The sequence below is a fragment of the Scomber japonicus genome, chromosome 3 (assembly GCF_027409825.1).
Source record: "Scomber japonicus isolate fScoJap1 chromosome 3, fScoJap1.pri, whole genome shotgun sequence".
Lineage (NCBI taxonomy): Eukaryota > Metazoa > Chordata > Actinopteri > Scombriformes > Scombridae > Scomber > Scomber japonicus.
The window spans coordinates 32,337,659-32,364,982 of record NC_070580.1 but is presented as its reverse complement, the minus strand read 5'-3'; the positions used below and the strand labels follow the sequence as shown (position 1 = coordinate 32,364,982).

Sequence of the window (27,324 nt, the reverse complement as noted above, 5' to 3'; positions counted from 1 at the left end):
CCTTTATCTTCTTGCCTTTGACACTGTTTGCATAAAAGTCATCTTCACGTTAAGAAGCCTATAAAGAGAATTGCTTAAAATACGAGCTGTCGTCAGGCTGTGAGCTCCCATCAGCCCCCTGTCAGCTCTGTTAGTCTGTTGTTATTTGTTTGTTTGGGTCTAATTAGCCTGAGTTGGTGCTGAGGGTTTGAAAGGGGGGGGGGGGGGGGGGGGGGGTACTGGTGACGAGGAAGCTGCAGTATAAGCAATATGCAAACAATGCAGTTTAATGATGAATGCTCAGACTGTGTGTTGTACAGTTTGTGTGCAGTGCAGCTGTGTGTTGTTACATGAGACATTATGAAATACAGTTGAGATATAGTTACATATATAATGAAGCAATAAATTATGAAATAACTGAGATATTTCTTACATCGTTCAGAGTGAGACAATTTTATTGAAGTTGTTGCAGTTTTATTGGAAATATTATTTTTTCTCAGTGACTGTTTTACATCATTAAAGCTTGCTGTAATAAAATTTAAAATACGATCTCCTATAAAAATGTTAAACATGATATAAAAAATGAGGAGAAAACCTTTTAAAATTGTGTGGTCTCTTGGATACATTTACACTTTGCTTTCCAATTCGTCCAAGATGCATGAAATGACATGAATATGCAGGTGTGTTCAATTTTATTGGAATTATTAACCCTCCTGTTGTCCTCAGGTCAAAGAAGGAAGGAAGGAAGGAAGGAAAGGAGTAAGGAGGGAGGAAGGAAGGAAATGAGTAAGGAGGAAAAGAGGAAGGAAGGAAGGACGGAAGGAAAGGAGTAAGGAGGGAGGGAGGTAGGGAAAGAGGAAGGAAGCAAGGATGGAAAGGAGGGAGGAAGCAAGGAAGGATGGAAGGAAATGAGGAAAGAAGTATGGAAGGAGGGGGCAGCAAAGAAAGAGGGAAGGAGGGAAAGAACGAAGGAAAAATTAAAGAAAGGGAGGGGAGGGAGGAAGGAACAGTCAAAAGAGATGGGGTCAATTTGACCCGGGAGGACGACAGGAGGGTGGTTTGTTTCATTGTGTGACTGGATGCATGTGTACAACTCTCATCTCTACTCCACCAGTTGGCTAAAAAATACATAGTAGTACGTCGACTATAACGATAAATATGCTGCTAAATGTGAGACTCTTTAGATTCAGTGTTACAACTTGTAGAACAAAACTCTTGTATGTGAAATTCTCACTCATAGAAAATATTCACACAGCTGTTGTCAGAATGTGAAGCCACAGAAAAGATATTCACAAATGTGTAGATAGTTATTTACATAAATACAGAAACAGCTACAAACATGTAATGCATCCACAGACTGTATAAAAGAAATGGACGTAACATCCGTGACGTCACCCATTGGTTTGTTGACTGCTGCTCGGAAGCCAATAGTTTCAAATCTAGGCAGCGCCATCTTGAAAATTTCAGGTGCATGCTGGGAAAAATAAAAACATGGATTCTACTTATATGGGCATGAGGCGGAGTCATAGGCGAAGCCATGGGCGGAGCGGATCTCGAGGACATTGGTCAATCAACCTGTCAATCACGACGTAGCCACGCCCTAATGCATACCCTGCTTTATCGTCACATATAAAATCAGGGAGGCCAAAATGTCCCAAATGAACATCATACTGCATTGAAGAAGGCTTTAAACTAGCGATTGAGACCATAAACACATTTTGAAAACGTTTACTGAGGTTAGAAATCAAGTGAGAAGTTGGTGAATTCTCCATTGACTAGAGACGGTCGCCCCCTGGTGGCCTTTTGCTAGAATGCAGTTCTAAGTTACTTCCGCATTCGCCTCATTTCAGAGGACCAGAACTCCCCGCCTGAATGCAACTCATATTTATTTTTTAATTAAGCTTATTTTCCAGTAGAACCACAACTCTGTGATTACAACCTCTCAAATTGATCACTGCAACTTCACACATGTTCCCACCTCACGTACAAGCTCTCGCATTTTGCAGTATAGTTACCTTCATAGTAGACGTGCCTTTAATCATCTGGTTGCATATTATCTCTTCTCCAAGCTCGACCTGCATCTATGAGGTTCTGTAACATTGTCATGGCAGCTGTGGTATGTACCGCTGGGATTATTTATAGCACCTGCATCATTGATTCATCGCATGTAGCTGTAAATCGCCATAGGTGGAAAATTAATGGTTTAGTTTATTGCAAGTGCTTCACAATACAGAATACAATTAAAATGCTATTCCAACAGTGTGTTTTGCACCTAAATCTGCATTAACTGTTTTGGGTTTTTTTGGCCACATGGGAGTTGGGAAGTTGCATATATTAGCAGACATCTACTTATTTACACACACAGCTATTATGAATTATCATTCATTTGGAGTCATGTTTCTGTCCACCTGGTGAATATAAGTCCTGTATTCACTCTCTGTTTAGTTCTGTTTTTACTCTCTACCAACTCTTGAGGGGAAATGCTTGACTGTGTTCACCAGCTAGTCACTAACTGTGTCTGTTTCCTGTTTGGTATTGAGCAGACAGTGTACAATGGGATTTAGAGCTTTTTCCCTGATAACCGCTGCTTGCTTCAGGCAAAAATGACACTATGAGTAAAGTTTCAGCCAGACAGTTAAACAATGAGCTGAAACTCACTATAGAGCTCCATAAAGCTGAGGAGAGCTGATTATTCTCTGTGTGTTCATCACTACAGCGACACCTTTAATGTTACACACATTTGACACATTGCTACAATTAATGAATATTTCTTGTAGACTTTAAACCAAAGGCATCTGAACTTTGTGGTTTAGACACTTTACTGTGACAAATGGCAAAGAAATCATGACACCACAACATGCTTTTTCTTCTTTTTACATCTTTGAATTTTTTTCCAATATCAAGCGATCACATGAGACCATGTTGCTTTTCAAAATTCCTGTCAGTTTGTATCAGCATCATGAACCCCATGATCCCCAGGGACTATGGGCGGAAAATAGCAACTTGCTAACACCCAGTGCAATCCATCTATCCTTGTTTAATACAAGGTTGATATTTTATTGAGCACTGTTCCTGTTTAAATAAAATAAAAATTACAAATTACAAACAGGCTACATATCCAGGTCTACTTTACAGCTGAATACTTCCTTCCTCTTCTGACCTGACCAGTCCAGACAAAAAGGCTAATATTAAAAAAACAACTGGAACGAGATGTATGTTGCGCTCTGCTGATGTGAATATGAAGCAGCTGATGAGCAGAGCCTCGCACGTCCATCTCAGCCGCGGTTTGATTGGAGTAGACTGCAAATGAATTGGTTAGGAGGGCTGAGAGGGGAACGCCTGCCAATGACAATTCATTTACACCAACACTGATCTGTGGGTGTGTGTGTGTGTGTGTGTGTGTGTGTGTGTGTGTGTGTGTGTGTGTGTGTGTGAGAGAGAGAGAGAGAGAGAGAGTGTGAGAGTGTGAGCAGTGAGTGCTTGTATTGGTAAAACTTCAGTGTGTGTATGATTTGACTTAGTTAGCACTAAAGCAGAGCTTGTGCTTCTATATCTCTGTGTGTGTTTTGCTTAGTCTGAGTAAATTAAATCCAGTGTATGCCCATGTGGTATACATGCCTATACACATGGGTTTGGCGTGTGTGTGTGTGTGTGTGTGTGTGTGTGTGTGTGTGTGTGTGTGTGTGTGTATGCTGAGTGCATGTAAATGAAGTTCGATTGAGCAGGCTTTCCAATCAGATCCTTTTAAGTCTCTCATTAGTATTTGAGTGCTGCTGTATGTTGCTGTGTGTCCATATACCATACAGGCTGTTGATTAGGAGCCTAGAAGAGTGTGTACTGTGTGTTGTGCTGATGTAAGACCCGCTGCTGTAAAAGACAAAGCCAAAGCTGAAAGGAATGAATAATGCACAGCCTAACAGAGGTCAGATCTATCAAGAGCAGACATAAAAACATTATTCATGTTTCTATTAATAAAGGAAGAACTGGGAGACAATTAGACATAGAAACATACAGTAGAAAAAGCACAAATGGAGAAAAAAGTAAAATATTAAGGGCCACACCCGCTGGCTGCACATGACATGGGTCAAAATACCACAACCATTGTTTGCTATATATCTTAACAGCCATCATGGTGTCAGAATAAACCACTGTTGTATTGCCCAGTGTTGATGCAAATATATTTTAACACTCGCTGGGTTGGCTACGATGTTAATATTTACTCCTTCTGTCTGTGAGGAGCATCTGCTTTGTGAGCTTCAGACGTTGCCAGTGTGTTTTGTACTTCAGGGTCACGATAAATGAACGTGTGATATTATAACACCTTTATGTTGGTTTTAACCTGAACTCCTTTTCACGCTTACAGTTGGTCCAAAATCCAGCAGCTCGTCTTTTAACAGGAACAGGCAAGCGAGAGCATCGTGCTAGCTTCCCTTCACTGGCTCCCTGTACATTTTAGGATTGATTTTAACATTTTAATCCATGCCTATAAATCAGTAAATGGGCTAGCTCCAACATACTTCTCTGATCTCTTACTGGCACATGTACCATCAAGAACTCTCAGGTCTGCTGACCAGTTGCTTTTAGTTGGGCTTAGATCTAGGTCGAAGCACAGGGGAGACCCTAACTTTTTCAGTTGTAGCCTTCAAACGCATTTTTATTCTTTGGCTTTTAACTCAGTATGAGAGTTGTATTTTCTGTCTGTTACAACCATTTTTTAAATTATTGCTATGTTGCTTTTACGTTGTTGATTGTTCAGCTCTTTGGTGGTTTGTTGGTTGTTGTTACAAATGTGCTTCATAAATAAATCAGATTTGATTAGTTTAATGTCATTTCATCCACATTCTTAAATAATATAATTAATGTTTGCACAAACCCCAAATCAATTTTCATGTCTGGCTGTTTCATCTCATAGTTAATAAGTGACATGTAGTTGGCCTATAACCTCATGTTACCTTGAAATGATGAAAATAAAATAAAAGAAAACACCGGTATCACATCCGTGTATCAGCTGATTGCAAGATTATCAGGAGGAGGTATATAAGGAGAGAAAGAATCAGATCAGTACATGCCTTGTTGTGATTGCCTTTAGCTTTAAACCTGGAGTGACGTACCACCAAGAGTGTAATTATAGGATGAAGTAGTGGAGCTTCATCAGAGTGAACTCCATCACAGCGACATCTCAGCTAGTCACACTGTGATTGTGAGACAACAACAAGCTGTTTCAGATACAGTAGTTCTGAGATCATAATATTTTTAATATCACACTATAGAAACACAGCTGATTAACCCTCCTGTTGTCCTCAGGTCAAGGAAGGAAGGAAAGGATTAATGAGGAAAAGAGGAAGGAAGGAAGAAGAGATGGAAGGAAGGAAGCAAGGAAGGAAAGGAGTAAGGACGAAAAGAGAAGAAGGAATTTAGGAGAGAAGGAAGGGAGGAAGGAAAGGAGGACGGAAGGAAGGAAGAAAAGCAATAAGGAGGGAGGAAAGGAGGAAGAAAGGAAGGAAAGGAGTAAGGTGGAAAAGAGGAAGGAAGTAAGGAAGGAAGGATGGATGGATGGATGGATGGAAGGATGGAAGGAGGAGGGAGCAAAGAAAGAGGGGAGGAGGGGAAGAAGGAAGGAAAAATTAAAGAAAGAGGGAGGAAGGAAGGAAGGAAGGAACAGCCAAAAGAGAGATGGGGTCAATTTGACCCGGGAGGACGACACAAAGTTTAAGGGAGATTCGAGTTGCAGATGTAAATATTTTATTCTCACTTTTGATCAAACTTAACTTCACCAAAAACAAACCAGATCCCATCCACCGCAGCGTGAAATAAACATTTACTCAAAAAGCTTCTGAATTTCATTTTCCAGCTACATTTTCATCTACTAAAATACATTTTGTTCTTTAAATATGTTGACAAACATGAAGAAAACATTACAGTGTGCAGTATTGATGCAGGGAGTGTAGGAGTGCTTGTTATAGCAGGCGAGCCCGAGGTGGATAGATTTTAACAGCTCAGGCCTAAATGTGCTCAGGGAGTATAAATTAAACACGCCCCCAGAATCAAAGCTACACCACATCTGTGTGTGTTATTGTATTTATGTGTGTGTGTTTGTGTGTGTGTGTGTTTGTGTGTTTTAGCCCCTGCCCCCTTCTCGTTTCTTTGCATTCCCTTTTTTCAATCTACTGTAGATCCCCTAACCCACAGCTGGAGAGGAGAGGAGAGAGGCTGAAACAGGAAGTACAACTCCAAACTTTAAATCACTTTCTTCCAAACCGAAATATAAAGTGAATTCTGACTTTTTCCTCGAGTCAAGGAAAGAAGGGAGGAAAGGAGGGAGGAAGGGAGGGAGGAAGAAGGAGGGAAAGGAGGGAGGGAGGAAGGAAGGAGGGAAGGAAGGAAGGAGGGAATGAAGGAAGGAAGGGAGGAAAGAAGCAACAGTCAAAACAGACGGGGTTAATTTGACCCGGGAGGACGACACAAAGGTTAAAGTCAGAATTCTGACTTTCTGAGAAAAAAGTCAGAACTCACTTTTTTTCCCCACGGTGGCCCTCTAATCCTCTTCCATAAAAAATGGGACAAATTTGACCCTGAACAGTATGTAAGGGTTTTTTAACTGGGTGGAGAAGAATGAGGAGCTGCACTGTAATGTTCTGACAGTGAATTCATTTTTGAGATATCTGAATCTGACCAATAATCTAACAATACTTGTGAGCATTGCTGTTCAACATGTTTCTATCAGTCCAGTAGTTTGTTGCCGAGTGACGTATGCATGACTCAGCTGACATGTTTGTTTGAAAATGTAAGTCTACAGAGAGCATGAGAAGCAAGCAGGCTCTATAAAAGGTCACGACTGATCAAAGACATATAATCAACACAAGTTGTGTTAACATGCTGTAGGTACGTAGACCGCTGACATCAAACAAGCTCTTTAATTAGATTTCATTCTTAAAAGAGCACATAACTACTTTATAATAACAGAAAGCTACATTTCTCATCTCAACCCGGAGATCCAAAATGTTCACTGTGTGTTTTAATTTTTATTCATTTTATGCTTCTACTTTGAATCAGGAGAGATTTCAACACAATCACATATGCTAACTTATAATGCATGATGCTAAATTGCCCAACTTACAGTAGTCTGGATCCGCAGACAGAGAGATGCTTTAGGCTTCCATTGATTGAAATTGTTCTTCATTTTTCTGCCTTTCTCTACTTTGAACAACTAATCTCTTCATTTTTGAACTGTTGTGTCACAGTTTATTCAATATGATTTGTCCACACTGAATTTACTATGTGTCATATTGGTGTTAAGATATAGGATATTTGAGAGAGTGATACGTGAAGTGGGAGAAGATGGAGGGGTTGAAGGTATGAGGCCTGGATGCAAAGGAAAGGATGGAGGAGGAGGAAGAGAGAGAGAGATAGAGAGAGGTAAAGCTGTAATGAAGGAGGTATTGATTTTCTATAGCGGCCCTTTAATCAGAAGCTGCACTGACACACCCTGGGGGAGGGTGTGTGTGTGTGTGTGTGTGTGTGTGTGTGTGTGTGTGTGTGTGTGTGTGTGTGTGTGTGTGTGTGTGTGTGTGTGTGTGTGTGTGTGTGTGTGTGTGTGTGTGTGTGTGTGTGTGTGTGTGTGGTTGCGTGGAGGGTCGAGCCCATTCAAATTACACTTCATCTTTTTCTCTGTGGACACCTTTACTGTGTGTGTGTATGGGTTTCATGCTGTTCTGTGTTTCAGTCTGCATGTTTGTGTGTTCCTTTGTTGTGTGTGTGTGTGTGTGTGTGTGTGTGTGTGTGTGTGTGTGTGTGTGTGTGTGTGTGGCAGGCGGTGGATAGATAGATGAGGCTGCCCAGTAGATGGATGAGTGGAACAACCACTCGTTCATCATCTGGAGAACAAGGAAGGAAGGAAATACTGTGATGGAGAGGAGGAGGAGGAGGAGGAGGAGGAGGAGGAAGATGAGAGGAGGGGTGGAGAGAGGAGGAGAGAAGAAAAGGAAGGATCAGGGAGGTGGAGAACATGATGAGATGAATTTAAACGGAGAGCAAAGGAGCAGAAAAGAGGAAAAGTTAAAGGCAAAAAAGAAAAAGAAAAAAACAACAACCAAAAAAGATTAGGGGGAAAGAAAAGAAGAAATTGAAGGGAGATGGGGTGAGAGGGTAGAAAAGGTATGGACAAAGGACATGAGGATGGACAGTACCTATGGGGAGAGGCCGGAAAACAGAGAGGAAGGAGATAGAGAGACGAGAAGAAGAGAGGTGGGTGGAAATGAAGAATGTGTGAGGAAAGTGGAAACAGGCTGAAAAGAGAGTAACGCTAAAGAAGTTTGAGAAAAATGGATGGATGAGGATGAAAGGAGAGGTGCAATGGACTGAAGAAGAGAGCAGGAAGGGAGGAAAAGCACTGAGTGATGAGAGAGGATGAAAGAGAAGGAGAGAAGAAAGAAAATAGGCTGAAGAAGACAGGCGTAGATGGAGGAGGACAAGAAAGGAACATAAAATTACAAAAATGAATGGAATGACAGGAGAGAGAAAGTGAGAAAAAGAGGGCGGCAGAAGTAAAGTAAAGAAAAGAAGGATAAAGGAGGAGAGAAAGTGAGGAAATGTTAGCGAGTGATGTGAACTAACTGACAAAACTGGAGGTTCGGTCTCTGAATAAAACCCCGCCCATTCTGTTTCTTTATTGACTTTACATTCATTTCTATTCAGTCGCTCTTGCTCTCCTTTCTCCTGCTGGGTTTTTTTTATCTTCCTATACAGACTATAAGTATTATATAAGAGCACTTACCTGTTTTTTTTTTCTTTTTACAACTGCTCGTCCTTTGTGCTATCATTTTCACAATTTTGAATACATGGCCAAAGTGGTCCATCTCCATCCTGTCTCAGATGTTGCAGATATAGTAATATATTTCTATCATTGTGGGAAACTTGCCTCCTTAATCATATATACCATGTTTATTCAGCGTGTTTATGCTAAATGTTTTTCCCTGCAATTTCAGGCAATTATTTATATCCATTAATTTCTTCGAGGTATGAAAAATCAATTAGGAGACTTGTGAAACTTGCTTATATTATCAAATCCACCAGGGAACACACACACACACACACACACACACACACACACACACACACACACACACACACACACACACATCTGCATTCATTTCTGTCAGTGTTGCTTTAGTAACATTATAACAGTAATGTCTGCTCTCCAATGGACTAATGGAGGCGGTAAATACATTCAGATATTTAAAACATATCAGTCGTGGTTGTGATGTAAAGTATGTGATTTATATAAAAGGAGGAAAACATGCAAAACTGCTGGTGTGATTCTTTAAATTAGAATATTTCTATGTGGCAGTGCTTTTATACCATCACATACAAGCTTTTATTTATATTCAGTCCTATTCTTCATATACTCAGGTGGTCTAAAAAGGTTTTCAAAGCACCTTAGAGTGATGCTCAATCTACAGTAAATCAAATAGTGGCTACGAAGTAAACCCAAATGGAAAAATAACCACAGTAAGGAGCAGGAAGACCTTGGATCTAAAAGGATCGCTGAACTGGAGCCAGCTCACCTCCAGTCAACTCAAAATGGAGGCGGAAACATTCATTCTAGTGGATCAATACAATCCTTATTTAATTAATCGTTGATTCAGTAAATTGCCCCCTTATTAATTGCCTACCTGAGCTAATAGTGAGCTGATGTCGGGACTGCAGTGATTGCGGAGCAGAAAACAATGCAGTATCGATCAGTCTATCCGCTGTCCTGATTCCAGGAACAACAGTTCATTAATGCAGTCTAAGAGAGACTATCTGTCTCTATTACCGCCTGTTGGCCTGCACGGCAATGATTTATAGGCAACCTGTGGAGGCAGTGGAGACGGCTAATGTTGCCCTGAGTGGGAATGGAAGAATCAACTGGGATGGAGCTAACAGTGAGCAGTGGGTGGTCAGGTGTGCAGGTACCAATAAAAGCTCTAATATTCTCACAATCCCCAATGATAGAATATTTTAACATATAGTTCTGTAAGAAGTCACATTATTAGTTAGACTCACTGACTAACTTCATACTTGCCCTGATACCTCACTCTATTTAATGCCAGGCGGGGAGTCCTCTGAAATGAGGCCAACGCAGAAGTAACTTAGAACTGCATTCTATCAAAAGGCCACCAGGGGGCGACCATTTTGGTGTCAAAAGGACTTCCGTCTCTATACAAGTCAATGGAGAATTCACCAACTTCTCACTTGATTTCTAACCTCAGTAAACGTTTTCAAAATGTGTTTATGGTCTCAATCGCTAGTTTAAAGCCTTCTTCAATGCAGTATGATGTTCATTTGGGACATTTTGGCCTCCCTGATTTTATATTTGATGATAAAGCAGGGTATGCATTAGGGCGTGGCTACGTCCTGATTGACAGGTTGATTGACCAATGTCCTCGAGATCCAGCCCTCGCAACCATAGCAACCTCCCGGCCTCGCCTCATGCCCATATAAGTAGAATCCGTGTTTTTATTTTTCCCAGCATGCACCTGAAATTTTCAAGATGGTGCTGCCTAGATTCGAAACTATTGGCTTCCGAGCTGCAGTCCACAAACTGGATGTTACGTCCATTTCTTTTATACAGTCTATGTTTAATCCCTGTACATATTACAAAGTGATACAGCAAAAAAAGGTGAATGTGAAAGCTTGATGAACATCTTTGTGGAGTGAGTTCTTTGTTATGGTTGGTTTCATTTTTGTCAGAGTAGATGAAAAAGTAAAGGAAGATCTATTGGCATTGCTTCTCAGTCAATATAAAGCTTGACTCTCCATTTTAAACGTTCCTTCTCTTTGTTCCCTCAAAGGTCAGAACATCAAGACAGTTTGTAATTGGTCAACAATGCAAATTTGCATGCTAAACTGTTCAAACTTGAATGTCAATTCAATTGTTATTCAAAGTTTATAACCACTCACTGTGATTAAACTGTGATTGAAATGAATTGATTTTAGCCCAAAATTAGGCTGCTAAAATTACCGATGTGACAGAAACCTCACGCTGCTTTCACTCTGTTGGTTTGGTTTGATCATTTTTGCTCACTCTAACCCTGCTGGTCTGCTTTCAGACTTGCTCCAATCTGTTGTCCAGTTGAGTCATTAACGAAGCGTGGCTGAAGAGTTTTTCTCTGCTCTTCCTTTGTCATGAATGCCACAGGAAACTTCTCAGAGACATGCTGCTTTTCTTCTACAAAACCTGCTATCAGAGCAGAGCATTCACATGGATTCCTTTCATTTAGAAGAAACATTCATATTACCAAATTTTAGGCAATCATTCAGCATGAAAGCCCCTTTTATAGGAGTGTATTTATCTTGGAGAAATCTGTACTTAATCACACTGTTTTGGTGGAGTAACACAAACCGTGGGAGCTAGAATAAGGTGTTTGATCATGTTGGTTCAACTTACCAAACTTAATATTCATTTTTCATGATTTATCAACATTTATTGGAGCCTGGGAGGTGACATGGATGTTTTTTTATAGAGCAAGTCACACCTTTAGTGAGTTGCATGCACGCAAGTTATATAAGAATTAATGTCAAGTCACCTTCTGAGCTCTGTTACTTCACGCAAAGGTGGAAAAACAACAAATTTGCTTTCACACCTTAACTCTGCCACATACAACCACAGTTACTGTACATTCATCCAGCTAGTCTGAAGATCAAACAGGCAACATTTGTCATTACTTTATTTCTCTAACCTTTTAGTCACATCCCAATTTTCAGCACTGTTTCCAAGATGTGAAATTGTAAGTAATTACTATTATTGAAAATCATTCTGACAGACACTGACAGATAAAGGGAAAAAAACATAAAATGCAAAAAGGTTGTATTATAAATCAATTTGTGTCACTTCACTGGCAGATAATTGCATCAGTTTCAGGAAGGTTTTGTGTCAAATGGTATTGTTACATTAATCAAAGAATTGCCTGTCGTAAGGAAAATATTAAAGTACGATTCTTGTTTTAAAGTAGAGCTTCAAGTTGATTTTACATTATTAAATGTGCATCAGCTCTCTGTCACATTCAAAGCATATCATGAGGAGTTACAGTATTTGGTGATGAAAGGATGTAATGTACTTCTCGCAGTGCCCACTTTGCTTCAAAGAAAACAAACCAACCAAAAAAACAAAATGGACTCAGAAATGAAAGGAACATTTCCACCAGTGTGACGTTAAAGTAGATGTTTCCTTTAATATTGTGAAATGAGTTGTAGAAGCCAAATAAGGGAGAGTCAGATTTGGAGACAGTAAAGAGTTTTCCGGTCAGTTTTTCCTTTTTCCAGTCTTTGATGAAGCGTAAACATGTTGTTTCAATAATACTTTGAGATATAAATTGGTCAAGTTGTAAATACGATTAACTCGACTCTCTAAAATAAAGTTAATCAATCAAGTTAATAATGGTGCAAAAAAAGATTGTGAGTTAGTTGTGATGAGATGAGCTTTATATCTGTTGTTTGTCCAACTATAATGTAGAAGGGTGTGTTCTTAGAATGATATGAAATGTTGGGTAAATGTGTGGACACAAGTTTGTAGATGAAGCTTTTATTCCGTACAAAATCAACAGCAAAGGGTTTCTAACAATTATCATTTGACAGATGTTTTGTAATCTTATATCAAACTGCTCAGTAAGGAAGGTTTAAATTCTTCTTCTTCTTCTTCTCCTTCTTCTTCTTCTTCTTCTTCTTCTTCTTCTTCTTCTTCTTCTTCTTCTTCATCTAACCTCAAAAGACCATTGAGGTATCGAGAAACACTAACACAACAACATGCAAAAAAATATGACAAATGAAGAAATTAAAGAAACTAAAATGATGAATAGTTGCAAGTAAACAGATAAGATTATGATGAAATTAAAAACATTTGCAATCAATTAAAACAAGATCTGAAATGAGGTCTTTGAACAGATGTAGAGACAATAAAGAATCTAATTTTAAGGCCTTTTGCATATTGTTCTAAGTGTAAGGTGCATTACTAGAGAGAGTCATTTTTCCTGTTTCAGTTCTGACAAATGGAATATAGAGCAACAACCTATTCTGTGACTGAGTACCAATATTGTGTGACTTCAGGGTTAAAAGTGATGAAATATAGTGTTGCAGTAGCGGTAACAAAGCTTTATATATGAATATATGTTGATCTTGCCTCACTGCCAGGGACGGCCAGCCAACTTTTTGGTACAGAGTACAGTGATGGGTACTGTAGGGATCGTTGGTTATAAACTTTAAAGCTGAGTGGTGCACAGCATCCAGTGAATTCAATGGAGTAATAGCTTCTCTTCTATAAATAACACCTCATTAATCCAAAACAGATACAAAATTATGACTTGCAAGACAAATAAGGTAAAAGGTTCAGCTTTATTTGCAAGAGCCAGAACTAAGCAGGCAGAGACAAAAAAGAGTTGTAGCTGTAGACGATCTGGTGGGAAATTAATCGATATGAACAGATAAATATACTTGCCAGGCTGACAGAGAAAGTGGGAGCAGGTGGGCAGAAAGGTCAAGTGATGAGGGAGGGTGGGAGTGGCAGGATCTGGTGGGGGGAAAAAAACAGACAAACATGAAACAAGGCTAAGAACTGGTTGACATTGTGAGGCTGTCTGAGTATATACATGCACGGTTGTCTTATCATTATCCCTCTCCTAGTGGTCATTACAGCTCTGCAGCAGCTCTGCAGCTCTCATAAATCCTGACGTCCTGCAGGGCATATTAGTAATTTCATAGGGTTAAGAAAGTTTTTAAAAAATGCTTTTAGTTCCAATATTGAAACCAGGACCAAATATGCATACCTCTGGGCTAGTTATGACAGATTTCCTACTCACTTGAGAGACGGCTGATAAATGCAAGCCCTGGACTGATTTAATGAAGGTCCATTTATTAGCTGTGCAGAAACGCAATCACATTAAAGCTAAAGTTAATAGAATAAGATATGATTTGACACCAAAATGTTTAACGTGGCAGGATGAGAGGTCACCAAAACTCATCTACTACAAAATAGCAACATGTGACCCTTGTTAGCTGTCTCTGCAATTGATTGAGCTTCAGGAAAATCTGAAGCTGGATTCTCTTATTTCATTCAAACTTTTTAAAGGGTTGTACTTACATGTTGGCATTTTCTGTCTGTGGATTATTTATGCCTGTTTATTTGTATCAGGCGGGGAGTTCTGGTCCTCTGAAATGAGGTCAACGCAGAAGTAACTTAGAGCAGCATTCTATCAAAAGGCCACCAGGGGGCGACCGTCTCTATACAAGTCAATGGAGAATTCACCAACTTCTCACTTGATTTCTAACCTCAGTAAACGTTTTCAAAATGTGTTTATGGTCTCAATCGCTAGTTTAAAGCCTTCTTCAATGCAGTATGATGTTCATTTGTGAAATTTTGGCCTCCCTGATTTTATATTTGATGATAAAGCAGGGTATGCATTAGGGCGTGGCTACGTCCTGATTGACAGGTTGATTGCCCAATGTCCTCGAGATCCAGCCATCGCAACCATAGCAGCCTTTCCGCTCTGCCCATGGCCCCGCCTCATGCCCATATAAGTAGAATCCGTGTTTTTATTTTTCCCAGCATGCACCTGAAATTTTCAAGATGGCGCTGCCCAGATCCGAAACTATTGGCTTCCGAGCAGCAGTCCACAAACCAATGGGTGACGTCACGGATGTTACGTCCATTTCTTTTATACAGTCTATGGTTTGTATGTGTAAAGTTTTTGTAGGTCTCTGTTTAAAAAGACATTCATATTTCAATGAGACTAAGGATTAAATGAAAACTGAGCTTGATGAAAAGCATATCTCGACGATGCAACAAGGACTGATGACATTTATTACTGTAGATTTTATGGTTTCATTAAATGCTGTCAGAGATGGTATGAAATAAAAAAACAAGATCCTCACTTTGACTCAAACCAGAGAATTTGCAGTTTATGACTTTTCGACTCATGAATGGTGCTAAGTGAGGCTGTGGGGTTCGTGCAATGATGTTTTTATCTCTTTATGTTTTTATCTTTCCACTGGGAGATATGCAATCTGTGGGTTGTGCAATACATCATATGTGCAGTATACTCTATGGGGGTACGCGCAATGTGTGGTGTGTGCAATTATGTGGATGTTCTATGTGTTGTTTTTGTTTTGTTTTTTGTGCTGGAGGTAATTTATTCATGTATCAGCTTGAGTCCAAGACAAATTTCCCCTGTTGGGACAATAAAGTATATATTATCGTATTAACCTCTAAGCTGTTGATGCTGTCTTTTAACCATAACCACCATTTTTTCCTAACATCAAAAAAGCTGTTTTAGTTGCCTAATCTTAACCCTTAGATATTGTTCATATTTAGTCTTTACACCAATTCACATTAATAAATCCCCTGTCATTAATCAATGTTTTATTAATCCTTTTTATGGTCCAGGGTGACATTTGATAGTATGAATTTATACTATATTATGAATTGAACATGTTTGAATGCTAGTTTTTGAATTTTCTGATTTAAAAAAAGGAAAATTCCGACATTTTTATAGACAAAAATGTGTATCATCTGCACAAAAACTAACAAAAAGATACATTTTATTTTCATTTTTGGTATATTTGGGGTCGCATTAGGAAAAGTCTGTCTAGAGGAAATGTGTATATGGTGTTTTTACAGCTTTAAAATGTAAAAATGGGTCGAATAGGGTTAACTAAACCATAGTTCATGCTGTGTTCAAAGGCTTGTATGTGTTTTTGGTAGATATTAAGACTCTGAGTGTAATAGTACATTTTGCATTTCTCAAATCTTTAATGGACTTTGTATTTATTGTAGTTTTATCGCCCTTATGTTATACAGCATGTTTCTACAGAGACACATGGTACAGTAACTGCAAACTCTGACTATAGTAACAGACGGATAATCTCTCACTTTCTCCCTCTTGCTCTCTGTCGACTCTAAAGCCACATCTCTCTGCTCTGTTCGCCCCCAAATCTCAGTGATTATACATGAATACAGGCTGGTCTCAGGCTACAGAGATTTGAAGTGGTAACACCCAGTTGACTTTGCATTGATCTGCCAGAGAGACAAGAGAGAACAAGGGGAAGGCCAGGAGGGATCAGATAACAGGGCTGAAGATAAAGATAAAGACCAAGAGATATGGAAAAAGGGCCTTGAGAATGAACCACAGATGTAATACACTAGCCTGAATGCATTTTCCCCCTAAAACTGTATTTGAAATTGTAGAGTTGACTTACACTATATGGCCATGAGTATGAGAGAACTGAATAATAGATTTTATTTTAAAAAGGTTTTGTGATATTTTATTGCAAAAGAGAATTGTCTGTGAAGAAGTAATTAATATATACTGTATATTCTGTGTGTGTGTGTATGTGTGTATGTGTGTGTGTGTGTGTGTGTGTGTGTGTGTGTGTGTGTGTGTGTGTGTGTGTGTGTGTGTGTGTGTGTGTGTGTGTGCACGTTCTTTGAATCAGAGTCTTGATGTGTGTGATTTTTATATGTGTTTGTGTGTGAATTCCTACTGAATTACCATGTGAATTTGTGCTGCGCGGCCTGTCGTGTGTGTGTGTGTGTGTGTATTTGTGCCAGCCCAGCCTGAAGCCTCGCTCGGGGGCTTCCAGCTTGACTCTTCAGTTATGCATTGAGCCAAGAATCCAAGTGTGAGTCTGTGTGTGTGTCTGTGTATGTATGTCTGTGTGTTTCATGGATCTGAGTTTATCCTTTTGCCACAGCTGTTACCTCAAGCAATAATTGTGTGCTTGTGTGTGTGTGTGTGTGTGTGTGTGTGTGTGTGTGTGTGTGTGTGTGTGTGTGTGTGTGTGTGTCAGAGGGCAACACGAATAGATCAGAGTGGAAATGAGGGTTTAAAGGAATTTCAAGTAGCAATGAAGGGTTGCTGTGTGTCGTTGTGTGACAGTTTAATGTGTAGTACAAATATATGAATTATTTCACACACACACATTCACACATGTTGTCTTGGTCGTAATTTATTGAATTATTTGGATATCAGTAATTAAATATTTGTGATTTTAAAAAGAAAAAATGAGGCCTTTTGAGGGTTATGACTTGGTTTTGGGGCATTTGAAAACCTTATAGTTGATTTTGTGCTGGTTGGTTCACTACACACGCATTTTCACACAGACAAGAATTCAAATGAACCAAAATGCATCACTAAAAGGCACCTGAGAACATTCACTCGGCTCATTGATTAGTGGAAACTGAGGTGGGAGCAAGAATATTAACACAAAAAGAAGTTTGTGTCCTGAAGAAAGTCAACTTACTTTCATTCATTCATATCGCTAATGCAGGTCAAATCTTGAGCCTTTCAACAAGGTTTGGACAGCTTTTTAGTATTGTCACGTTTAAACTACAAAGTCCCTTCCTTTAACATGCTAAAATTCCCCTTTTTAATTAGAAGTAAGAGGCCTAGACCATACCATGAAAAGCAGTTGTGTAGAAATGTATAGAAACCCTAACCTTAACCCCTGTTATGTGTCTTACAGTTCTTAATACAGTTGTGTATTAAGTCAATTAGAGACAGAGAGAGAGAAGATTACAGGTCTAGTAGAAGGTCACATATTCAACATTATGCACAAATGCTATGACAATGACGATATTACTCTCTTACTCTCTCTCTTTCTCCCTATCTGTCCCTCTCTCTCTCTCACTCTCTCTCTCCCTCCCTCTCTCCCTATCTGTCCCTCTCCCTCCCTCTCTCTCTCTTTCTCCCTATCTGTCCCTCTCTCTCACTCTCTCTCTCTCCTTTTCTCTCTCTCTCTCTCTCTCTCTCTCTCTCTCTCTCTCTCTCTCTCTCTCTATCTATCTATCTATCTGTCCCTCTCTCCCTCTCTCTCTCTCTCTATCTGTCTCTCTCTCTCTCTCTCTCTCTCCCCTCTCTATCTGTCCCTCTCTCTCTCTCTCCCCCCCCCTCTCTCTCTCTGTCCCTCTCTCATTTTCTTGCAGAGGAAAATGGTTTCCTTGTTATACCACATTTGTCTAGGTCTGTATTGTTATCTCCATGAAACACACTCTTTCTTTCTTTCCCTCTCCCTCATTTACACACACACACACACACACACACACACACACACACACACACACACACACACACACACACACACACACACTGTGTTGCCTGAACAGGGTGAAGGCCATGTTCTTCGCGTTCAGATCAGCACTCTTCTGTTCTGCTGCTCTAAATGGGCAAAATGTTACATGTCTTCCTTAAACACAACACAGTGATGAGGTGAATCCAGGTGAGAGCTGCTCCAGCTCAACATGCTGCTCGCTGGCCTCCGCTTGCCACAGCTTAACAATCATTATCTGCATCCAAAAAGTGTCTCACTCTCCTCCAAGATGCACGGAGGGAGGAGATACACAATAATATGAACACCTGCACACTCTAATGCAATTCAGTGCAATTTCAACATAGCCTCAGAAATTAGCATAGAGTTGAACCAATATCTCTCTGACACAGTGCCAGAAAAGTATTATAAGCTTTGTAAAAGTAGGATTTATTGCAGAGAAATTGCTTTAGATTGCAATAGACTGTAGTGTTTGTCCTGGCATCCACCCCCGGTAGATAGATATTGAATAGTGATAACTGCTACCATTATAAGCACAATTTAAAAAAGTTTTCGGAGAAGCAGTTTAGAAGATGTTCCTGATTTTCTTTTTTTTCAGCCTCGGTTTCTCTAGCAGGTAGTTTTAAATCTTTAAGGCCTTGACTGTAAAATCTGGACCATTTTGTCTTAAAACAGAATTTACAGATAGTTGGAAAAACCCAACCTGTGGATCTATAAAAGAAATGTTTCCCTCCTGACTGAAATGAGCCACCATCCTTCACAACTAGCCTGCAGCACCAGGGGCCTGAAAGTGGCTGAAAAGTAGGCCAAGTTAAACAACAACTGAGTAACAGTAACGCAATGAGTGTGGTCATCAACTTGACTACTTAATTGTCTTTTCTCTGCTCCACTGAGCTCCTTATGTGTCCGGAGGGGGGGCAACAGAGGAGAGGAAAGAAACTCTGTGCGACAATAACTGACAGCAAAACGCAGAAGAGCTTTTCACACTGAGCCGAAATGAAACGAGTGCACATAAATTAAGTAAATAACATACATAACATAGACTTTACAGTGTTTTGCTGTCATTTATGGTGGCGCTGTGGTGTGTGTGTGTGTGTGTGTGTGTGTGTGTGTGTGTGTGTGTGTGTGTGTGTGTGTGTGTGTGTGTGTGTGTGTGTGTGTGTGTGTGTGTGTGTGTCCTCTGCAAGGAGAGAGAAATTGAGAGAAAGAGAGAGAGAGAGAGAGAGAGAGGGACAGAGAGAGGGACAGAGAGAGGGAGAGAGAGAGGAACAGATAGAGAGAAATTGAGAGAGAGAGAGAGAGAGAGAGGGACAGATAGAGAGAGAGAGAGGGAGAGAGAGAGAGAGGAACAGATAGAGAGAGAGAGAGGAGGAGGAGAGAGAGGGAGAGAAATTGAGAGCGAGAGAGAGAGAGAGAGAGAGAGAGAGAGGGACAGATAGAGAGAGAGAGAGAGAGAGAGCGAAAGAGAGAGGGACAGATAGAGAGAGGGACAGATAGAGGGAGAAAGAGGGACAGATAGAGGGAGAGAGAGAGAGGGACAGATAGAGAGAGAGAGAGGGATAGTGAGAGAGAGAGAGAGAGAGAACAGTGAGCCAGGTGAAGTAGCTACTCTAATTGATAACAACTAACTAATTTTGTGAATAAAAAGCAAATAAGAGTAATTTAATACAATTTGTAAATCTTGTTTTCAAACAATAAGCCTTGAATAGAGGAAGTTATCAGGGTTGTCTTATATTTGGGACTTTGGTTGGTTACTTCTGTTGGTTTATACTGTAGATTTTTAGGTTTGCTGCATGTAGGATGCTGTTATGTATCTTTGAGTTTCTCCATAGCAACATGACAGTGACAGTTGGATACAAACAAAGGTCTTAGGCTTAGGGCTTAGACCCAGGAAGTGTAATTCAGAAGGCATCGAGAGTTTCTGTGTCCAGGAAGGAAATCCAGGACTTCTTGCAAAAACTGGTTTTGTCACTGAAATTGTTTTTTTTTTTTTTTTCAAATCACTTAAGTCACTGTCATTTTACATTCACAGGTAAAGTTACATTTTGTGTGTGTTTTCACCATCAGGTCAAGCCAGGTCAGTCTTGTAATGAGAAAGATGGGTTGTTCTCTTTTCAATGCAAATCTCTGAGGGCTCGGAGCAGAAGCTATCTTGTAGTTTTAAAGGTCAGCACTGTATGTGAATATATCGGAGCCTCGGTGGTATAACATCAGCATTTTTTGGCTGTGGGAATATTGACTGTAAGCCCACAATGATTCATTCTTGCAGCATTACCACCTTGTGTTGTAAGCACTGTTCCCAAAGCTGCGGCTGTCTTGTCCGTTCTATTTATTATTATGGAGTGTTTCTCCTTGTTAGCTCCCCCGTGGTGGGGTGACCTTCCCTGGCTGAAGGTGGAGTCACTCCTTGTCTTCCAGGCTGAAAGCTCAACTTTTTATTATGTACGTCACATTATCGTCTCCCTGCTGTGCCACATCCACTCTCACTGCTCTTTAAAATCCTCCTGACAGCATCTCCCTCCCTTTTTATCCAGCACTCCACCGAGGAACATGATCACTATTTGGTGACATTTGGAATCAAAACATATTCTGCTATTATTGTTAATAATTTAGGCTGCTTTTATCCCTAACCTGTTGTTTGGTTTCAAATTAACTTTGGTGTGTTTGCCCATTTGGTTTTGTTATTTTAGGTTGTTTGGACATGGTAGAACAATTTAATAGCAAAACACCAATTACATCCATCTACTGAGGCTGGTAATCGAGGAAAATCACTGTATCTGTTGATCTAAGGGTCAGTGACAAATAAGGGCTGGCAACATGAGCAATTTAATACATCTTCGAAATTCTCTTAAAAGCAGCATCAGGTTTGTTAAAATGTACATTTTGTATTTTTGTTGTTTTTTTGTCATTTCAAATGACATTTGCACCATTTTTTTTTCCAAATGTAAGACTGAAGCTCCTGAAAATGTCAAATGGTGTAACCACACAAGAATGATGAATATTAAATATTGTATCCACCTACAGCAGAGGTGTCAGACTCATTTACATTCAAGGGCCACATACAGACCAATTTGATCTCATGTGGGCCAGATCATTAAAAATAAGGAAGGAAGGAAGGAAGGAAGGAAGGAAGGAAGGAAGGAAGGAAGGAAGGAAGGAAGGAAGGAAGGAAAGACAGACAAAAGGAAGGAGGGAAGAAAGGTAGGAAGAACAGACAGAAGGAAGGACGGACAGACGGAGGGAAGGAAGGAAAGAAGGAAGGACAGAAGGAAGAAAGGGAGGAAGGACAGGTGGAAGGAAGGAACGAAGTAAGGAAAAAAGGAAGGTAGGAAGGAAAGAAGGAAAAGAACACAGGAAGGAAAGCAGGCCGGATTGCACCCCTCAGCGGGCCTCATGTTGGACGCCCCTGACCTACAGTGTATTTAAGTGTACTTATACACATTTTACTTGAAACTGGTTTTAATGAGAATTTAGCATTTTTAAGCAAGTTGAATTATTTGGTACAAAGTTTTTATGGTTACACCACTTAGACATTTTTGCCATAATCCTCTAATATATTCTCCTTCCTTCCTTCCAAAGTTTCTATGGTTAGACCACTTAGACATTTTTGCCATAATCCTCTAATATATTCACTGTAAATGGATTAAAAGCATTCATTTATTTTCACATTTTAACCCTTTAAATGTGACTAAACCACATGGACACAATAAAACATCACTGACCTATAAACAGTGTTATTGAAAAGAAACCAGAGAGCTCTTTTCAAACTTTCAAACTGTGGAAGTTTTCAATTTGAAAGCGTGCCTTCAGCAATTTGTGTTTGTAGCAATATTTAGCAGCAGGCAGTATGTATGAATTAAACATGCGGGCAATACAAAGAAATAACCGTACAACAGGGAGCAAGCAGAAGACAGGAAGATGTAGGGTGACTGTGTTTACCTCCTAATCTCTCTATGTAAAATCACACCATCGGTTCTCAGTATGACAGAATCACTGAGGCCCTGGAGGCGCTCCTATTCTTACAATGGTTGATGTCATTTAGATTTACAGTAAGGTAATTTCATCTGCAGACATGTAGCTGCATTTTTCTTTTTTTTCTTTTTTTGTATTTTGCATTTTGCTCCCAGCACAGAGAAGAAGTAAGTCTGCTTGTCAGTCTTTTCTTCTTTTCCTGTGTTTAACCCCATCTCTTTTGACTGTTCCTTCCTTCCTTCCTTCTTCCCCTCCACCCTTCTTTCTTTGCTCCCTCCTCCTTCCATCCTTCCTTCCTTCCTCCCTCCTTTCCCTCCTCCTTTCCTTCCTCCCTCCCTCCTTACTCCTTTCCTTCCTTCAATCCTCCTTTTCTCCCTCCCTCCCTCCTTACTCCTTTCTTTCCTTACTTCCTTCTCTCCTAAATTACTTCCTCTTTTCGTCCTTACTCCTTCCTTCCTTCCTTCCTTCCTTCCTCCTCTCCTAAATTCCTTCCTCTCATCATCCTTACTCCTTTCCTCCCTCCCTCCCTCGTTACTCCTTCCTTCCTTCCTTCCTTCCTTCCTTTTCTCCTAAATTCCTTCCTCTCATCATCCTTACTCCTTTCCTCCCTTCCTCCCTCGTTAGTCCTTTCCTTCCTTCCTTCCTTCCTTCCTCTTTTCCTCCTTACTCCTTTCCTTCCTTCCTCCTGTCCTTCCTCCTGTCCTTCCTTGACCTGAGGACAACAGGAGGGTTAAGTGTTCGTCATAATGTGTGAGATCTTGAAGAAAAGAAAAGTAGTTTTTTATGCTTGACACCTGATCATTATTGCTTCCCATTTAAGACTTTCATTACTTTTAATATTCAGTCTCACATTGCAAATATAAATTCAGCATTGTTCCAATTTGAGCATCAAGAATTTGAATTTTCAGTGTAATAATCTATATTTTTCTATGATTTCTATGTCCTCTTTGTCATGTTAACACTGTCATGTTATTCACATGTGCTGAAGTCACAATGTGATATTTCAAAAAGCGGCTGAAGACAGCATTTGTATTTATATTGTGTAAGCACAATGGCCTGTGGTGTTAGCTTTAAATTGCTAATCCTACAAAGACAGAATCCCAGAGAAAAGCTGCCTGTATGACTGTCTGCAGCAGGGGGTCGTTGCAGTTTTAAGCTTTAATTAAAAACTCAGGCAATAACATTCATTTGAGTGTAAAGCTGGGACCCGTTGAAGCTGCTCGTGCTCTTCTCATCGCATGAGTCAGAATGCAGAAATGTTAATGTATGCATATCGTTTAACCTGGAGAGTTTATCTGAATGCTAATCCTATACACACAGAGCTTGCAATATAAGTGCATACCACAACTATCTGTGCTGTGATTCTGCAGACTTTACTGATCCACGCTGGAGAGAGCACACGGTCAACGTCAGCTGGCAGGCTCTATGATGTGTTTGAGGACGCTTCAGAAAGGTGGATGTAGAGGTCTGATTGGTTTGCTCTACAGGTGTCAGGGTGATAATAAGTATGATTTAACGGAGAGAGAGAAAAAAAAGAAGGATTCCCAAACACTGCTGGCTATGGGGTGTAAAGTATGCCACCACAATAATTAATACTATTACTATACTATACTATAAAGTTTAGCAGTTTAATTACAATTACTCAATCTATTGATACATTTAAAGGAAGCTATTAAAAATGGATTAATTACATTTACAGTATGTTTAAATTTCAGGTTATTAAAGCAAAGTTAGAAATGATAATTACATTTGCCAATTAATAATTACTTTTTTCCCATATGGTGATTGTGTTAATATTTAATCATCGCCACCTAAAAATAGGATTTAACCCCTACAGAGTAGCAGCAATAGCTCTGCTGTTGAAAGCTGAAACCCACCAAAACATAACAGCTGCTCTCTCATTGACTGACACATTTAAATAGCTTTTTCATTTTACTTTAATTATCCAATACTGAATAATTCAGATATACTTTTTTCTATTCAAATATTTTTAAATGTATCATTTTATCAAGTGTAATTAAACACAGTGAGATGATATATAATTATTCTGGCGGCACACTCCCACACTTTAGATTGTTTCTTATCCTTTGTTCAGTAAAGGCGTAATCCCTGGACAAGTTTTCTTTAAATATTATCTTACTTCTGAGTTTAGGAGTGGCTGAGACTGACACTAAAACTAGAATAGCTGATGTCAGTCCACCTTAAATTAGCCTGATCAGGTTAGGTTAACTTTGAGGCTTACCCCCTCTCTACAGAAGCTGCAGCATTAATTAACGGACACACTGAAGCCTCGTCGGTGCATTTACTGCCAGACTGACAACGCCTCTCTCACACTCGTTTAACCACAAATACATTACTCACAGCCTTATTCTGTGCAGGAGCGATGCTATTCTTATAACAATGCCTTAAATATAGATGTCCTTTGAATGAAAGGAGGAAGCATTATGGGATTTGATGAACTAGTCGATGCTTCAAAACAAGTCCATGTTATTGTGCTCGCAGAGTGTGTGAGTGAAAATCATTAGTAGCCCATTGAATTTAATAACTGTGAAATTTAAGCAGCGGTGCTCATAGTTCTGTTGGTGCAGAATGAATATAGAGGAAACAGTGAAATGGAGGCCTTGATGGTAATTTAGGTTAAAAAAAAAAGAAAAAACAACTCTGATAGAAAGCTTGAGTGTAAAAGCTACACTTTACACACAAAGTCAACCCTATGATTCATATGTAGGTTCACAAGCTTTATCCTGTTTTATGCTAATGTATGCATATATGATCAAACCATAAAAGCTTCCTAAAGGAGGAAGCTTTATATTTGTTTATAGAGCATGAGATCATTGGGCTTCAACGTTTGTGTATACAGTCTTTGTTTGCTCAGAGACACAGGAAGTGTTCTTTTGTTTCCATCGAAGGCTGTTTTCTATGGAAATTGGTTCGTTTTGTTATACAAGATTTATTTTTTTAAAGCTTAGCAACGGTAACATGTACAGTAGCATCTCATTGTTAAGACTCAATTAATACTGAAAACCTACACTGTGGCTTAGAAATTCTTTGTATCTCCTCTAAAGCTGATGAAGAGGCCTTCACATGAAGCACAATTGTGGGATTTCTTCAATAGTTAAATGTTACTTTCATTTTGTGATGCTCAGTGTAAGAGTCAGTTTTAAAGACACCTCAGAGTAGTTGTAGAGTTATGTTGAGTAAATGATGTGTTGTGATGATGGTGTTGGTGCATTGCCCCTCGCTCCAAACCCAACATATCCTGTGGCAGCATTCTGGTCAACGGTGTCGCTCCATCAGTGAAGAATACTTTCAATCCCTCAATGGGAAATTATACACTCACACACCACTTTAGATACACCAGTGCAAACTAATGCAATCCAATTCAACAGCTCTGGTAAAAATGATGATAGTTCTACTTTATGTTTATTATTGAGAAGTGTTCCCATTATTCTGTCCACTCCATTAACATACATGAGTTGAATTATCACCTTTCTGACAATGCCAGCCAAAACTGAAAATGTTTTAAGCTTTGTAAATGTAGAATTGTTGGCAGACTTGTTGTATTGGATTGCATTATATTGCACAGGTCTACCTCATAAAGTGGCCAATGAGTGTATGTGGACAATAGTATGCACGTATGCACTACAGCAACCTCATCAAAACACAAAAATATCAGTATTGGCCCATTCTGCAAAACCTGCCTGTGTTTTACATCTGTCAAAAATTAGCATAGACTTGGTTAAGGTTCAGCAAACAGTCAGTCAGGTTAATTACAGGTCTGTGATGAGACACACACATTGCATGAAAGTCTGATTTATCACATCCCCACTCACCGCTGCACATCCACAACATCACTTTCCACCTCACAATATTAAGGACACACTGCTTCTGGCATTGGTAAGGCATGTAAACCATTAGTCAAAATACTACATGTTTAATACAGCTATTCCTAAAATAATAGGCTATCTTGATCTCTCCCACAGGTCCTTTCTTTAAGATATCTCTAATGCCTGATAAAGGTTTGGACTGACAGCATGCGGTAGATACCATTCTTAATTGGATACTAGTTTAACAATAATCGGTTTCAAAACAACTTTCTTGGCACCGATCAATATGATTCCCACGTCATCCATTTCTCGATTAAAACGAGTCGCAGGTGCATGGAGTTTTGTGTGGCCTTGAGACTTCAGTTTTTTTATACAGGGGCTTTCCACCGTTCACCCAGCTGGTGGCCATTTAATTTAGACTGTATTCACTATCGGCCATATCAATTCTAATACTGTTCAATTACTTTATTACTACTCGGATTGACTCAACTCGACTCTACTAGTTTGTTTTTGCTTTTGCTTTTACCTAGTACCTGGTGCTTTTTATGGTATCTGCTCTGGTGAGGTTCCAAGCTAGCTGAGCCGATACTAAAATGCCCACTGATTGGTCAGAGAGTGTCTTCACTGGAAGAGTCGTGAGCACGAAGTCCGACACAAGAATCAAACCCACCAATTCGTTTCACACGGGTTAGCATACATTGCCTCGATGTTCATGTGCTATGACAACCCCGCTCACGTTGAGGAGGTACTATGAAGTACTATGAAAGCCCCCATACGTATTGTTGAAAACTGCAGAAAAAGGCGACTGTAATGACATTGAGTCAAGATAATTTCATAAAACTACTATTGAGAGAGAGAGACAGACAGACAGACAGACAGACAGACAGACAGACAGACAGACAGCAGCCTTATTGCAGAATAAACTCTTAATACAGAAACTAGAAATGCTAGCCTGCAACCTAGCCACACAACCACACACACACACTCACACACAGACAACCACACAACCACACACACACACAGAGACAGTAGAATTGCTGAATCCATTGTATTCTGTTGTTCACTAAAATGTGGACCTCTAAAACACAAACACAAACACACACACACACACACACACACACACACACACACACACACACACACACACACACACACACACACACACACACACACACACACAGACACACACAAACACACAGACACAGGTCCCTCAGGGCAAGGCTCAATTTGATTCACCAAGTTTCACCAATCAGGTTTAAGATGGTTTTGTTACTCGGAAGGTCAGGTAGAAAGGACAAGCCACATACACACATACATACACACACACACACACATACACACACACACATATACACACACACACACACACACACACACACACACACACACACACACAGTTGCTTTGACTTTCTAACCTTTTAGCTTTTCTTGAGCTGCAGACCTGAACCAAAAAAAACCTTCTCTGAATCAA

The 27,324-nt window shown here is 39.8% G+C and overlaps 1 protein-coding gene across 1 annotated transcript in view; it reads left to right on the top strand.

The window, feature by feature from the left end:
- The first annotated feature begins 24,638 nt into the window (after positions 1 to 24,638).
- The window catches only part of raly (RALY heterogeneous nuclear ribonucleoprotein), a 45,174-nt gene continuing 42,488 nt past the window's right edge, over positions 24,639 to 27,324 (top strand). Inside the window, exon 1 of the mRNA XM_053315609.1 lies at positions 24,639 to 24,653. Within this exon, the coding sequence (XP_053171584.1) occupies positions 24,639 to 24,653 (15 nt within the window). The remainder of the gene's footprint in view (positions 24,654 to 27,324) is intronic.